The 16,181-nt window shown below is 38.2% G+C and overlaps 1 protein-coding gene across 8 annotated transcripts in view; it reads left to right on the forward strand.

Annotated features, from left to right (window-relative positions):
- Window positions 1–16,181, forward strand: part of UBP1 (upstream binding protein 1) — a 41,942-nt gene that overhangs the window by 5,815 nt on the left and 19,946 nt on the right. For all 8 annotated transcript variants that reach the window (XR_012672582.1, XM_075143148.1, XM_075143149.1 and 5 more), the window contains exons 2-5: window positions 4,898–5,049; window positions 11,989–12,065; window positions 14,689–14,794; window positions 15,391–15,497. Coding sequence is in view for 7 of the 8 variants with exons in the window: in XM_075143148.1 (XP_074999249.1) it covers window positions 4,898–5,049; window positions 11,989–12,065; window positions 14,689–14,794; window positions 15,391–15,497 (442 nt within the window). In the remaining variant the exon portion in view is untranslated. The remainder of the gene's footprint in view (window positions 1–4,897; window positions 5,050–11,988; window positions 12,066–14,688; window positions 14,795–15,390; window positions 15,498–16,181) is intronic.

Consider the following 16,181-nt stretch of genomic DNA (forward strand, 5'->3'; position numbering starts at 1 on the left):
ATTAGGCAGGGTTGTGGTTTTTTTTTTTTTTAAATGTTTCAGAGAAAGTGTTGAAAAGAGGGTTTGAATTTGGAAGGAAGGTGATTTTGTGGCTGCCAAACACATTTCACAAGTATCGGGATAACTTACATTTTTCTTGGTCTTTTTGTACTATGCTCATGTAGGCTACATAACATAGGATAGCTTATCACACATGATCCATCCCACTGGATGCTTTGGTTCAAGTGTTAACATGCACCTTGCTGCTGCTTCTAAGCCTTCCTACTTTTGCATGGTGAAGTGTCATTTATGCACTTCTTCTGTAGCATAGCTAGCTAAGATGGGGTGTCGGAGATGTGTTTACTGCTTGCATTTGGTGTGTAATGAGGACTGTTTCTGTTTGTTTTTCTGGGAAAATTTTCTCCTCTCTCTAGGAAGAAAGAATGCTTTCAGTTGAATGCTTTAGATAACAAATTGTGAGGGACCGAGATAAGACTTTTCCTACTGGAGCTAATAGTTTCAAAAATTTGGTCTCAAGACTTCCTTCCATCACGAGAGTAAACTTTGATAGATCAGCTTTTTCAAATGATATCAAGAACTTTAACAAAAGGTGCTACTTCTCCTTCAAAACATTGTCATTTGTTTATACCTCAGCTTGCTTGTAATAGTCCAAAGTTCACTTAGATGAGACAAGTGAAGTAAATTAGTGTTTTACTTCACAAGCTCAAAAGTTATCAGTGACAGAAAAAGAACAGAATCAGTCTCTTAAAGCTCTTTTCTCCTGTAGCCTGAAATCATTTCAACAGTAGCTATTTTGGAAAACTTACTCTTCCTCCATCTGGGCAACTCTGCCAGTGGGTGCTTCAGTTTAGGAAATAGGTACTTAGCCATGTTAAATAACCGGAGCAAAGCTGTCAGTAAAAGTGCCTGTCACTAATCTGCATTGGGCCAGCACAAATCAAACTTCACTCCAGTGAGTAGGAAAATGACTGAAGGACGCTGAAGTATATGTAAACATGGAGGCTGCCAGTGATTTACTGGGGGGCAGATAATTTGCACTGCCAGGCCGTTGGCTCATTATAAACGCAGAAATTATATCTGGGGTCTGAGGAAGAAAAACGAGAACTGAGAAGGCTGACTTGCTCTCCTGGTTTTTTTTGTTGGGTCTTATAATAGAATCAATATAAAATTAGAGGTGGTAAAAAGACTGTCATGTAGGATCTCCGTAGTTTTTAGGAACGTGATCTACATGACAGCATATATTATATGCAGTTTATCACTTACAAGATACTATCCTTCAGTGTAAGTAAAGATGACTATTCAAAATACTGAATTTCTGTTTCCCGTTGGTTTCTTACTCTGAATTGTGAGTACACCTGGCATCTTTTCTTCAGCTCTGCTGTGTGAGCAATGAATTTTATTTGGTAGAAAATGCTTGCCACTGTGAAATGTAGATGGTCCCTATTTGAACTAATGTAAGGATAAACAACATGGCCTCAGAGAACTAGGAGGAATCCTCCTTTTATTCCTGTGTTTCTCCAAACTGCATGTTCCTAATGATTTCCTAGATAAACGTAGACATTAGCAATTTCTTCCCTCATTCCTATATCCCTGTTACTGCCAATCACAAGGGGGGAAATGGACTTCACTCATTGTGCTTGCCCTCAAGTTATGTTTGGTAGGATGGGGCTTTCTCTACAGTAAGGTTTTTATCACCTGCTTTTACCACGCTTTTACCAGTTGTGTAGCTATGTGTTGGGCTGTGCTATTAACTGATAAAGTTCCCAACATAGCCCAGAAAAATATTTTGTAGAGGGGAAGGGTAGGGAGGGAGCAGCTCATGTGGCAGAAATTCTTTATGCCAGCACTGCCCAGACGACCTTTTACGTTGCTGAACCGCAGGCTCATGGGTATCAAATAAAACTGGTCATCCTCTGTTGCTGTACAACGGTGACTGAAGGATAGACCAGTTGCTTCATAGCAACTTCCTTGTTGAAAGTCAGAAAAGATAGGTCACTTAAGTGGAATTAATAGTTGGTTCTAAGTCAGTTAACGTTTCCTCATCACTGACACTTTAAAAACTTAATTTGAAATACTTTATTCATACCTTATTGACTCTTTTTAATTGCCTACAGCTTTTATCTGTTTTTAGGTGGGAACAAGTGTACGTTTAAATGTGAAAACACTGATATTTCATTCTTTATGAGTGAACAAATCAAAATGTTATGTAAATGGTATTTATTTAAAGATGGTATACGGAGGAGTTTTAAATTGCATTGGCTTCTCTTGTCCTTTGGAATGTACTAGTACCCAGAAGACTTTCTTTTATAAGAAAAATGTATGGTTTTATCTGGGAAAATAAATGAAGATTCTTAACATTTGTCTCGTGCCGTTTGCTGGAGCATTTTTTTTGAATGGTGGCATTTAAGAATGCACATTATGCTCTCTTTACAACTAAATTGTAGGGTTGAGGAGTTGGAGTCTTTTTTTTCTTCCGCAGTGGCAGTTAGTCATTACCACTTTTGTAAGTATTAGCAAAAGCAGGTTTAAAGCTGGCTAAATTTGTCTTCCACTTGTATTTGTTGGCTTCCAATGCCTTGTCTGTTAATTTAACTAGTTCATTAACCATGGCACACATTCTTAAGCCAGACCAGATGCATTTTTATTGTTAAATTGTGGGTGGAAAATGAAGGCTTGAAAGATATTTTTCATAAAGACACAAAAGACTTCTCTTTTTAATCTTGCGTGTTATGTGAAAGCAAGTGCTGCAGAACTTAGTCAAGAATTACAGGTTATTTGTTTGGTGAGATACTTTGCATGCCGCCTTTGTTGCACTTCGACTCATATGTGTGTATTTTAAGCATTGTTACTGTTTCCATGTTCTTCTCATTTTAAAGTTCCTCTTCATAAAAACATTAACGTTTTATGTGCCAAAGTGTGTGACGAGCATGGTGTAGAAGTCCTAGTGTAGAAGTCCTGTCTTGGGACGATGCTTCTCTCTGCTTGTCGCGGTGCTCCCTCTTGTGTTGGGCTGCCCTCTGCTCATGCTGCCCTTTTGACTGAAATCACGGCATGAAGCATCTAGTTGTTTCTTCTGAGTCATCCTCAAGTAGCAGTCCACCGATCTATGAAATTTACTGTCTGCCTCTGGGTATGATGCTCCTTTTGTCTATATAATAAACTGTTTCAAGAGTGTCCACTTCTCTTAAGTGGGTGTTTCACGTTAGCTTCCTTTGTGACTAGTGAAGGAATACAGCCTCCTCTGGGTTCTGGTTTGGGGAGCTGGCATCAGAAGTAGCTAAGGTATGGTTCAGCAGGCTTGTACTGCTTTTTTGGATAGTATCGTGCCTTGTCCTGCTTTCATGCCTGTTTGTAGCATCTCCTGTGGTTTCTTCCTAGTAGAAAGGAACGTGTATGGGTATCTTTTTTTGTTTTTTTTTTTTAATTCTAGCTGTTATTTTTGGGAGAGACTGTACAGTCTCTACAAGATATAGACAAACTTCTTAGACTTTTTCAGCATTCATAAGTATTTCCTCTTTCAGGTCAATATAGCTTCTTCCAGGTAGCCAGGGAAGTGCAGTATGATGTGGCTGGCACATGCTCTGAAAGAAAAGTTGGGGTGCCCCAGCGGCACTCCTCATGACTAATACTTGCGTAGACCAAGTCTATACTATAATCTTCCCTGACACAAAAATATTGACTTTCACTTTTTAAATTGATTATGATATTGATACTCTTTGATTCTCCAGATATGAGCTGGAATTCAGGAGGAATTACAGAGTTCTCTTTAAATAAAGCAGGCTCTCACAGAAATGAGGAACAACAAAAAGTAATTTTACTTCAAAAATTTTAGGGTACAAAGTGTAAATAATAGTGCAATACAGATAAGACATTTATAATTCTTTTACAAAATATATTAAATCTATGATTGTGATCAATGCAAGAGAAATAAAAGATACTTGTAGATTAAAAACTGAATCAACAGGTGAGGGTGGTGTGAGAAATCTTACTTCAGTTTAGAAACTAATTTTCAAAGAAGTTTCGTGGATCTGCAGATAAGAATTTCATCATGAACAAAAATTCAGTGCTAGAAAAACACTATCTTTGAGCAGAACTCACTGATCTCTTTGAAGTTTTATTTATGAAGTATTACTGTATACAAGGAAAATGAATATATTGCTAATACAGAATATTTAATTCTGTAGAAAGCAGAAGATGTGTTTGCTGGTTGTGGTGAAGCTGTCTCTCTTACCACTACCTGTGGACAGCATGGATTGCTCTTTACTCTTCAGAAACTTTGCAGTTCCAAAGTTTTTCTGGTGGTCTTACATCTATAAGTGAAGTGAATCTTGCCGTATACTTTCTATAACATATATTTTGTGAATCTGGTGCTTAATCATTTTTGTGCTATTCAGTGTGCTAAAGCCTAAAATGTTAAGATTGAAAAATCTTCAATGTCAACAGAATCAATAGGTTAGATATAATTATACTAAATGGGGAGAAAGATTTTCACAGTGTAAGTAACTTTGGGGAATATATTATTTCAAAGAAGAAAGTAAATGCATTGCACTCAGCTGCATGTGTGTTAGGCAAGCTTGCCTCTGTTGACAGGTGAATAGTTAAAGAGTAAGCTGATTTTCTTCTGTGGAGACAAGAACCGAAAATTAAATTTTCAGAGGATCAGCACAACTTTATTTATTGTCTGCTTAGGTCCCAGAGCATTGTTTATGTATCCTAGCCTAAAATTTTGGTGGAAAACATTTTGGATACTGCTCATGTTAGTTTCACTCATAAACTCAGTGATGCAATTCTGTACGTATTCCACTGTGGTTTTTTAAGTCACAGATAACGTTTTTTCTTTAACTTCAGGCAAAACAGGGCCAGCAGTCTCACAAAGTTATTTGTTTGTTCTTTTCAGTGATGTTTTGGCACTGCCCATTTTCAAACAGGAAGATTCCAGCCTTCCACAAGAAAATGAGACCAAACATCCACCCTTCCAGTATGTTATGTGTGCTGCAACATCTCCAGCAGTAAAATTATATGATGAAACTCTTACATACTTGAATCAAGGTTGGTATACATATGTTGCAGGCATAACTATAGTGAATGTAGCTTGTGCAAGTCTATGTGCAAGTCTAAAACTGGAATTATATTTCATGTTTTGATACATGTGGGTACATCCAAAATAAATGCATGTCAAAAATGAGGTTGGATACCTTACTCGTAGTTGTGTTTTGTCCAACTCACAGACTCATAGCTATAGTCTGTTATTACTTCCCCTGGGTATTTTGGGGTTTTTTTCTGGTTTTGTTTTGGTTTTTTCTGCTCTGTGTGTAACCTCTCTCCATCCCCCACCTCCCCAAATAAAATCAATCCGATAGAGCTTTTCAGAGACAAACTTCAGGTAGTAATAGCTCAAAATACAAGACTAATTTTGCATTCCTGTTTAGACGTGATTGATAATAGCAAGTTAATTGGATGATATTTGCGTAAGGTACACACAAACACCCCCAAAAAGACATAATAAATGTTAAAATGTCAGTCCCTAAACAAAAAGTGTTGTACCACAGAGGACAGTGTAATCGTTCTCAAATTAGCTATACATATCTGCCCAGAACAGTATTATGTTTGAAACATAAACGCTAGTGCAGCTACCTTTGGAGTTTGTGTGTATTTCACTATTGCCTGTCTACATTTATCAGAAATTAACTAGATAGATACGTCACATGAGTCTTGCGTTTTTTTCCTCATAGCCTGTGGTTGATTTGCATGAAAATTCGGTTTTCCTTCTACAGAGCGTACTGACTGCTGGGTAAAATAACCTGAATGTAGTCATTGCCATGTGTTAAAACCTCCCTCACCTCTGGAAACGACATTGGTGTCCTAAGTTTAGTCAGCTAGTATTCTGAACTCAAATAAAACCATTTATCATTTGTTTTGGACCATATCGATGGCTTTGTACACTCCCACCCCATCCCCCAACTCTAAATGCTCTAAGATCTAGGAATGTTTTTAGATTTAGTTTTGCTTTTTCTTTTCTTTGTGGACTTCAACCCAAAATCTCTCAATAGACAGCACTGTAATTGGAAAACACAGTCCTGCAGCACAGTTTGTATGAAAAATAAAAACAATTAAAAAAAAATTATGTTCACCATTTATTTTCCATATCCTACCATGTTGTTGTACAATTAATCTTCTTAGCTCCTGTGCTTCTCTGAGCAGTGTACTACTTCAGTCTGCAGTTAAGAGGACATAGTTTAAAATATGTGTTGGTGAATTTTCCTTGGTCTTCGTGAGCTATTTAACTTACTAATTGCTTTACTAGGTTATAGAATTTGTATATTTTACGTGTGTGTTTTCTTGATAAGGCATTCTTTTTGCTCAAGTTGAAATGTTTCTAGTAGTGTGAACTTCTAGTGATGCATTTCATACCTGGAAGTGTTTAACTGTGTACTGGGGCCCTAAAATCTGTGAGAGCAGATTGTGTGTAATTTGATACTGACATGATGACAAAGCATCATTTTCAGCTTTCCATGTGAATAAAGTTGCTAAGTGTTTCATTTTGCAGTATCCAGTCTTTCTAAATATGCTTTAAACGTTATTTGACTCTTCTACTAAGGAGAATAATGGTAGTTCTTTAGGTGATTTGCAATTTCTTACAAACATGTGATCTCATAGTTCAGCCATTTGCTTAGTTAGGTTTACTTTATTTATTATCACTTTTTGTACCAAGTGCTCTCTTCAGCAGAAAACACTACAATTGCAGCAGTATGCTGGACCAGCAAGATGCTTTGCACTGTTTAAAAAACTTCAAAGTTTTATAAACTTTAAACTCTGTAGAAATAAATTTTGTTTTCTTCAGTGCCAGGATCCAGCCTCTTTGGCCAAACAGAAGGCTTGAAGGTCAGCTCAGTGGCCTGGGGAACCCGTACAAGGCGGCAAGCTGAAGAAAGAAAGCGTTTGCTATCTCGCCTTTGAGAAGAGCTTGCCATTTAAGTGACAGTGTCTGAAATGACTGTAAATGTTTCATCTGCCCTTGAAAAGCTCTTCTAATATAAAGACTTCTTTTGCAAAGAAGTTTTGCTGGTTTTCAGTGTCCTAGGTAACTTTTCCTGATGTTGAAAAATGAAGGCATTGGTATACCTTTTTTCTCAATAAATATGGGAAAAAAAACAGTTGGCCAACTTCCTTTCTGTGCTAATACTTCAGACAGAAAGACAGTACATTTGCTGCCTAGGTTAAGACTTTTTCCTAAAAATTTCTCTATTGGCTGCTAGTATATGTATATGTATATATGTTAAAAAAAAAACAAAACAACTTGGGATAGTTTTGAGAGATTACATCTTTCATACCGAAGCCAGCTTAAAATAAGGATCAGTTTGCAACATTGAATTGTACTAATATGTTTGTTTGTGTGATGAGTTGGGTTAAGTCCTCTAGAAAAAGAGTAATTTTAATCCTGGTCACTTCAGTTATCTGGTTTATAGTTTGGCCCCGTCATCAGGCAGTGTCTTGCCTTAAATAATTTTCAAGAGGCTTGTGAATAGAGAGTACCATAGAGAGCAAATACCCTCTTTAATTTCATCAGCAGTTGTCTTAGTTTACTGGATTGGGAATACCAGAAGCAGCGGGAACATTTGCCCTGTCTGTTAAGCTATGCTGATGTTTCCTAAGGCAATACTTAAGCAAGCCCTGACTTTACCCTCTGTCAGTAAGTATTTTAATTGGAATAGCTAAGAGCGTCGTTCAGTGTTCCAGGAGTGTCTGGATGATGCTCTTAGTCATATGATTTGGTTTTAGGTAGTCCTGTGAGGAGCAGGTAGTTGGACTCGATCCTTATGGGTCCCTTCCAACTTGAGATATTCTATGATTCTGTGAGCTAATGGAATATTTGAAGTGATTAGGTTTTCAGCTGAAGCTGATTCTAGAAGTTCAAATCTTGGAGTGATGATGGTTGGTTGTTCAGGGGTTTGCAGGTTTTTTATTAACTGTAAAATCTGCTAAATGAGTCCATTGAGAATGCATATCAGAGTAGTAGGACAGTGTTTTGAGTTGACTGCTGTTCAGCTAGGTGTATATCGAATAGCAGAAGTGGTATGGAAGAGAATTGCTTTTAAAGGGGAAGCATTCTTTAGGTTGGTTTACACAGTGCAGCTGGACTTATAGTTCTGTGAATGGAAAGAACTGCTTGGGAGAGATGGGATCCACCTCAGTAAGGGCGAGGAGCAAAGGTGCCTTTGCTAGCAGGATAGCTGACCTGTAAGGAGGGCTTTGAAGAAGGAACGACAGGGAAGGGAAAGAGTTACCAGCAGCACTGTGAGAGAGCAAAGGGCCTGGAGTGATGTGCCTGGAAGGGAACACAAAATCAACAAAAGGAGACTTCAACAGGGTCTCCTCCAGCATTTGGATGTAAGCAGGGAAGTGCCGATAAAGCACCATTATGGGGAAACCCCCAAAGCCTTTCTGGGAAATCAGCATGGTGGGGTGCCTCTCTGAGGTTTATGTACATTAATCCAAGGAGCGTGGGAAGTAAACATGAGGAATTAGACATCTGTGTGCATTTGTAGGGCTATAATCTTGCTGGGATCATGGAGACATGATGAGGTGGCTTGCATAAGTAGAATGTTGCAATGGAGGGATACTGGCTCTTTAGGAAAGGCAGGGCAAGAAGATAAGGAAGGGGAAGTTGCTCTTTATGTGGGAAAACAGCTGGAATGCCTGGAGCTCTGCCTAGGGATGGATGATGAGCCAACTGAGACCTTATGGGTAAGGATTAAAAAGCAGAACAATACAGGTGATATTGTCGTGGGTGTCTGCTATAGGCCACCTGACTAGATGAGGCCTTCTACAAAGAGCTAGAAAAGTAGCCTCACGTTCACAGGCTGTGGTCCTCGTAGACCACAGGGGGGACTTCAGCCACCCTGATGTCTGCTGGAGGGACAACATAGCAGGGCATGTGCAATCCAGGAGGTTCCAGGAGGGCATCAGTGACAACTTCCTGACCCAAGTGATAGAGGAGCCAATGAGGAGAGGTGCTCTGCTATACCTTATACAACAAGGAAGGGCTCATTGGGGATGTGAAGGTTGAAGGCAGCTTTGGCTGCCGTGACCATGAGATAGTGGAGTTCAGGATCCTGAGAGGAAGAAGCAGGGCAGAAAGCAAGATCACATCACTGGACTTCAGGAGAGCAGACTTTGGCCTCTGCAATGATCATCTTGGTAGAGTCCCATGGGATAAGGCCCTTGGGGAAGAGGGCCCAAGAAAGCTGGTTAACATTCAATGATCACTTCCTCCAACCTCAAGGCAGTGGATCCCACTGAGCAGGAAGTCAGGCAAAAATGCCAGGAAGCCTGCATGGGTGAGGAAGGAGCTCCTGGCAAAACTCAAATACAAAAAGGAGGCATACAGAAGGTGGAAGCAGGGACAGGTAGCTTGGGAGAAATACAGAGAGTGTCTGAGCATGCAGAGATGCAGTCAGGGAAGCTAAAGCCCAACGAATTGAATCTGGCAAGGAATGTCAAAGACAACAAGATGGGCTTCTGTAAGTATATAAGTGGCAAAAGGAGGACTATGGAGGCCTAGTGAGGCCCCTGCTGAATGGGGCAGGGCATGGGAAAAGCTCAGGTACTGAATGCGTTCTTCGCCTCAGTCCTTACTAGCAATACTGGCCTTCAGGAATCCCAGGCCCTAGAGATCAGGGGAAATTCTGGAGCAAGGAATATGTACCCTTGGTGGAAGAGGAGCAGGTCAGGGAATACTTAAGCAAACAGGCCATACGTAAATCCGTGGGCCCTGATGGGATGCACCCACGAGTGCTGAGGGAGCTGGTAGATGTCATTGCAAGGCCACTCTCGATAGTCTTTGAATGATCGTGGTGACTAGGAGAGGTGCTTGAGGACTGGAGGAAAGCAAACATTGCTCTGATCTTCAAAAAGGGCAAAAAGGAGGACCCAAGGAACTACAGGCTGGTCAGCCTTACCTCCATCCCTGGGAAGGTAATGGAGTAACTAATCCTGGGAACCATTTCCAGGCACATGAAGGACGAGAAGGTCATCAGGAGTAGTCAGCATGGATTCACTAAGGGGAAGTCATGCTTGACCAACTTGATAAACTTCTACGATGAAATGGCTGGCTTGGTAGATAAGGGGAGAGCAGTGGATATTGTCTACAAGTCATTGTCTTCAGTAAGGCTTTTGCTATTTTCTCCCGTAAGATCCTCATAGAGAAGCTAATGAAGTGTGGGCTGGACTTGGTCCTGGGCAACTGGCTGTAGGTGGCCCTGCTTGAGCAGGGAGGTTGGACAAGATGACTTCCAGAGGTCCCTTCCAACCTCAACCATTCTGTGATTCTGTGTTTTTTGTGAAGGTGGGTACTAGTTTCAGTGTTAAGCAGCGGGCAGTTGAAGTTCCTAGCACATTGTGTTGCCTTGCTCCTGTGGCGGCTCTCCAGGAAACAGCAGGGAACGTAGCATGTATGCCTCTCCTGTAGAGATGACTACAGTCAATGCTGTGGTGCTTTTTATGCTTTCAGAGCAGCTATATGTCCAAAAATCCAGAATAAAACTTATCTGTCCCTTCGTTTCGAAAACTCCTCATGCTATTTTTGCATTTTTGAGCCTGGCATTCTTTCATTTTTACTTTCATCAAATCTTCAGTGTTAATGTTATTTTGTACCTGTAAAAGGTTAGCAACACTTGTTGAGCAAGCAATCAAAATGTTTTTTTTTTCCTTCCTCCCGCCTTTCAAAGTAATGGTGAAAGAGAACAGAGAAATACTTGCAAAAGTTTTATTGATAGTGCTAGATTAAAAAAAAAACCCTGATGCTGTGTATAAGTGCAGATGGACTTACATACGTTATATGTCCACGTGAACAAAATAACACTGGTAATTGAGCAATTCTCATTAACACGAAAAAAAAAAATCCCTCCTGTTAAATATAGGAGGAGAAATGATCTGTTGCTTTACTCAGCTGCACTAGGTAAATTTAATTTTTATAGAGATTTATGTCATCAATGATCAAATGCTGGGGTAAAGAAAACCTGTACATATGTAGAGTGTATACATAAATGTACTAATTGTGTTACAGCAGAAAAATGCCAGACAGTCCACAGTTGGGGGAACATCAGTCTATAGAGCAGTAAAAGAAATCATTTTACTTATTCACAGCAGTATGACAGCTGAACCTTTACCTTGTAGGGCAAGCCAATAAATGTCTTTCAATGTAGTAAACGCTAGAGCATAAAGGTAGTTTGGAGGGTAGTGTAAAAGGTAATGAATTTACTGCACTTGATCTTGGTGAACATCCTGAAATCTATTTTGGCCTATATTTTAATAATCTATTTTGTCTTATATTTTAAAAATTCATTTTTACAAATGAATATGTGCTGCTCACCTTAGAAGAAAAAAATCCCTGTAGTTCAAATAAATTACTTCTGGCTTTCTCTCTTTGGAAGCATAAATTTGTCAAATTCACTGGAAAGATAGGTTCACTAATACCTGTTTGAAATAACCAGTAAAGAGCTCTTTTAAAGGCTTATTTCTGAAATTATACAAAGCCTACAAATGATACAAAGGCAACAGGTACATGGGCAAAATTAAACATGGGAGAATAGTATGTATTTTTTATGAAGAGTATAAAAACTCTTTGCAAGAGTTTGTTTCAGAAGACCAGTCTATGGTTCTTAGTATGTTGCCTTTCATCAGTTTCAGAAATACAGGAATTCAGCTTCAAAGGTGAGTTTTTCTTCAGGAAAAGAATAAGAGAAACAAGTACTTGCACTGCATGTAAAATGAAATACTTAAACTTTGAAAGTATCCGAAGTTTTAAAGGGACCAAAAAGTTTCACTTTGTTGCACTAATTCCTGTGCTGTGAAGTGAACCTTGTTACAAAAATCTCTTAAACAGAAGTTTCAGGTACCGGTATTCTTGTGTACTGTGAACCAAAAGCTAATTCAGGTGCATTACACACAAAATAGCTTCTACTGATACAAACTTTTTTCTCTTTAAAGGTCAGTCCTATGAAATACGGATGCTAGATAATCGGAAAGCTGGAGACATACCAGAGATCAATGGAAAACTGGTGAAGGTGAATTGAAGTTCTCTAGATAGTGTTACTAACAAACCTCTGTTTGTTGCATATGAAAAGAGTAATTCTTAACCTTTTATTGTACTCTTATTCATGGAGGGAGGTGGACCAGCTCATCTGACCAGTAAAGAAATAGGCGCAGTGTAACCTAATGACTAGTTTTGTTGTTTCAAGTTTAATACAAATTAAAAGAATATACATGTATGCATTTCCCCATTTATGAATGGGTTATTTAGATAGCTAAAGGTGAACTAATCACTTCATGTACCCTTTATGAGGTCTGCAGTCTGATCTGATTTAAGATGAGATGAATCTCCACTCAATGTGCCCATGTCTTCCTGCTGAGTAAAAGGAAGCTGTGGTAACAGTGATCTCAAATTTAGGTATCTAAAGTTAGGTGAGAGAAATCCAATCTAAAGACTGTACATTTTATGGATTTTTTTTTTCTGCTGTCACTAGATACTTGTTCAGAATGAGTGTGGACCAGTGATATTTTAAAAAAAAAAAGTATGAATATCAATACCCAGTACATAGAGCACTTGTGTGTACTGAAGACCAAATTATTTTATGCAAAGTTTAAGATACTTGGTTGTCTATAGATTTGTATCCAACATCTTCTGAGCCATTTCATTGTCTATTTCAAGTGATTAGGAGATATGGAAGGAAGCTAGAGGATCGTTTAGAAAGAAGTGGAGGTATTATGAGCATGTTTCTTAACAGGTGTTATGGAAGACACATGGAGCCAACCTGTGGTTTTTGCAACAGTGGGATACTGGAGATACATCCATAGGAAAACAGATCTCTAACTTTGCTGCTCATTGAGCAGTTTGTTCCACAGCTGAGCTCCTTTTCCTAATTCCAGATTTGTCTCCTTGTGCATTAATGTTAGCAGAAGGTACTGTGGATCTGAGGTATTGCATGAAGTATAAAAATGAGGCAGACTGAAAAAGGTCCAATTCATGGTGCAAATTATTAAAAGAACTGGCGAAGGGGAACGGTTTGGATTTTTCTTATAAGCATCTAACGATTTTATCAAATTCTCTGAAAAATCTTATTCAGGTACTGGGAAAGAAGGGAAAAACTTCCATTAAAGTCACTTTGACAGTGATGCTGATCAGTACAGCAGAACAGTGTGCCTGTGGGAGGCTGAGTCTTTACCTGTCACTTTGGGATATGTAATTTGTGAACTTTGGCTGGCTTGTGTAGTCCTATGCCTTGTTCTTATTTGTCTGTGGGATGCTTGTTTGGAGATAATTTCAGGAACTGTTAAGCACAAGCATAAAACTGTGATTTTTGAGTTCCGTAATTAAATCTTTTACAACTTGGCATGTTGACTTGCTGTAATAAGCATGTTGACTATTTTGCCCCCTTAGGTGCTCTTTCCTTGTAGCTTTGGGGAATCTCTCTAAACCTAGTTTTATAGGTTCGTATATTGGTGATGAGACATTTGGTAGGTAAAATAGGACAAAGCAGTGTAAAAGTTTAAATAAGTCAATTTTATCATAGTAAGGCATTGTCATGCCACATCAACAGATTTTCCATTTTGGACACTTACACACTGGAATCCCAGTACTTCAACAAAGAAGGTATTTCATGTTGCTGAAGGTGGCTGCAGATATTTCCAAGTTCCAGACTTGCCAGTTTGCAGTGAAAAAGGAGCAGTATGTTCGTATGTGTGTGCGCACACACGCACATGTGCTTTCTGTTATCTTTGAAATAAAACTAAGGAAATGCAGTGTATCTGGAGGAAGCACTTCGTTTAAAAGGTCTTGGGTTTTTTTGAACACTTTTATCCGCTGTTAATACAAGTAAGACTGTAGACTAATGGGAAAAAATGAGACTTTAAATTTAAAGTTTGTCTACGTTTTGTTTGGTAGCAATTCATGTGTACAATTTTGTTCCCCTCTGTATAACAAAATTACTTCGTATGTGCAGAATAGAAACCTTTCTTTAATATGACTAATAGCCCAGCCGTAGCAGAACTGGTCACAAAAGTAGATATTGTTGGCTAATTGCTTCTCGCTGAATAAAGTTAATCGTATCGTAGTATTTTTAGATTAATATTTCAGCTAGAACAGTTGGAATAGTTTGGAAGTCGCTTATTACTTCTTACTATAAATTAAAATCATAGACTTGTTGTAAATATGTTTGTAAATACTAGGAAGGGATTTTTCTATTAATTTTATTTCTTAAAATTTTCTACAAAAATTCACAAAATTCCCAGTGAAAAAAATGGTCAAACTATATTCACCAATTTTCAGAATAAATGAAGTCTTTTGTGTTTGTTTTCTAAAATAAGTTTGTGTTGCCTGCACAGTGTTGATACTATGCTGCCAGTGTTGCTCAGTTCACTGCGTGTAATTCATAGTGACATTTAGAATATGCAATCAGATGTAATTCTCTTTTGCATTTTTACCACATTTTCAAATATCTCCTGCTGCTCAGTTCTATTTCTGTGTTCTGAAATATTTTGGGATACTGATGGTTGCCAGATTTTTTGCTGTAAATACGTGTTTATCAGTGCTGTGGCTATTTTGGAATGGTCTAGTGCTTTGTCTTCGGGCTGTTTCTAAACATACAGTAAATTTGTGTCTCATCAGATGCTTGTTTTCTTCTTTGTTAGAGTATTATAAGAGTTGTGTTCCATGACAGAAGGTTGCAATATACAGAACACCAGCAGCTAGAAGGTTGGAAATGGAACCGCCCTGGGGACAGACTTCTCGACTTAGGTATAATTGTTTCTATCTGTTGCCACTGTATGAAGTTTAATTTCCAAAATTAAATTGATCATGGTCACATTTATGCTAGAGCTGGTGAAAAAACAGACCAGTTTTTTGTGTGCTGCTTTGTCATAGTGTGTATTTTGAACATAGTAGTTCTTACTACTTTCACATTCCTTTAAAACCTTTTAAGTGCTACAGAAGTAAGATAGCAACTCTGCAACCTCACATTTTGATTACTAAATGTTACACCAATTAGAAGAACACAGACAAAACTAACTTACTCTAGTAAATTGTGAAAATGACACCAACATGGTTTCTTTATTTTGCGCTACTTCATAATTTTTGTTGCATAAGCTGGGGGGGTGGGGGGATGAGGGAAATCGAAAAACAGCCCCAAACCCTGAGCACTTTGTATGTTGAGTCTACTAAGTTTCTTAAGATCAGTCCTGAGAAACTGTTTAAGGGCTTATGGTCAGGCCACCAAAGCCCACCTTTTTTCACCCTACCTGTGTTTGCTGATGGTAACGTTATATTAAAATTTATTTCTAGTGTTTGCTTAGAATATGAGTATTTTAAAATATACACTACTTATTTTAATGTAGATATTCCAATGTCTGTTGGAGTCATTGATATCAAGACAAATCCAAGCCAGCTCAATGCAGTTGAATTTTTGTGGGATCCAACAAAATGTACATCTGCTTTTATTCAGGTTTGAAACTTTACTTGACTGGATGTTTGTGTTTGGTGCCTTTCAGGTCACAAACAGTAGTATATTTGCACTATGAAGCTTCTTGGTTTCTTATTTGTGGGATAGACGTTAAATACCAGCTTTGTAAAAAACACAGGTTTATAGCAACTGTTAGTTCTATAAGGACTCCTAGTTAGGTTTTTCAACTTGATTTGAGTTTATAAAAGCATCTTTTAAAAACAATTTAAATAAAAAATTTTCAAAAAGCTCTTTGCAGAAAGCTGCCATGATTAAAATATTTAGTTATACGAAGTATTAGAATTAATTTATATCCCTCTAAATAACTGTCACTACTATATTTTTTTAGTTGAGAGGCCCACTCTCCTAGAGATGAGCTTCAGTAGAGGCTTGGCTTGAGGGTACAAAATGAAAATTAACATGCTACAAAGAGTTTTAAATCAGACATTCAAAGGTGTTTCTTACTACGTCAGTAGGCTTCCTTGTAGTAGGATTTTTATTATTTATGTATTTGATATTTAGGGCAATTGAACATGCTTTCTTTGGAAATTATTTAGATAGAATGTTCAGTTTTGCATTGGAATTTTTAGCTTGCTTTTGTCTCAGATCTGTTTTTATTATGAAGAAAAGGTATAAAGTTTGAGGTAGCAGCGTTTCTTACTGAGGCTGCCAAAATAGGTTAAGTTC

The sequence above is a fragment of the Calonectris borealis genome, chromosome 2 (genome assembly GCF_964195595.1).
Source record: "Calonectris borealis chromosome 2, bCalBor7.hap1.2, whole genome shotgun sequence".
In the NCBI taxonomy this organism is placed as follows: domain Eukaryota; kingdom Metazoa; phylum Chordata; class Aves; order Procellariiformes; family Procellariidae; genus Calonectris; species Calonectris borealis.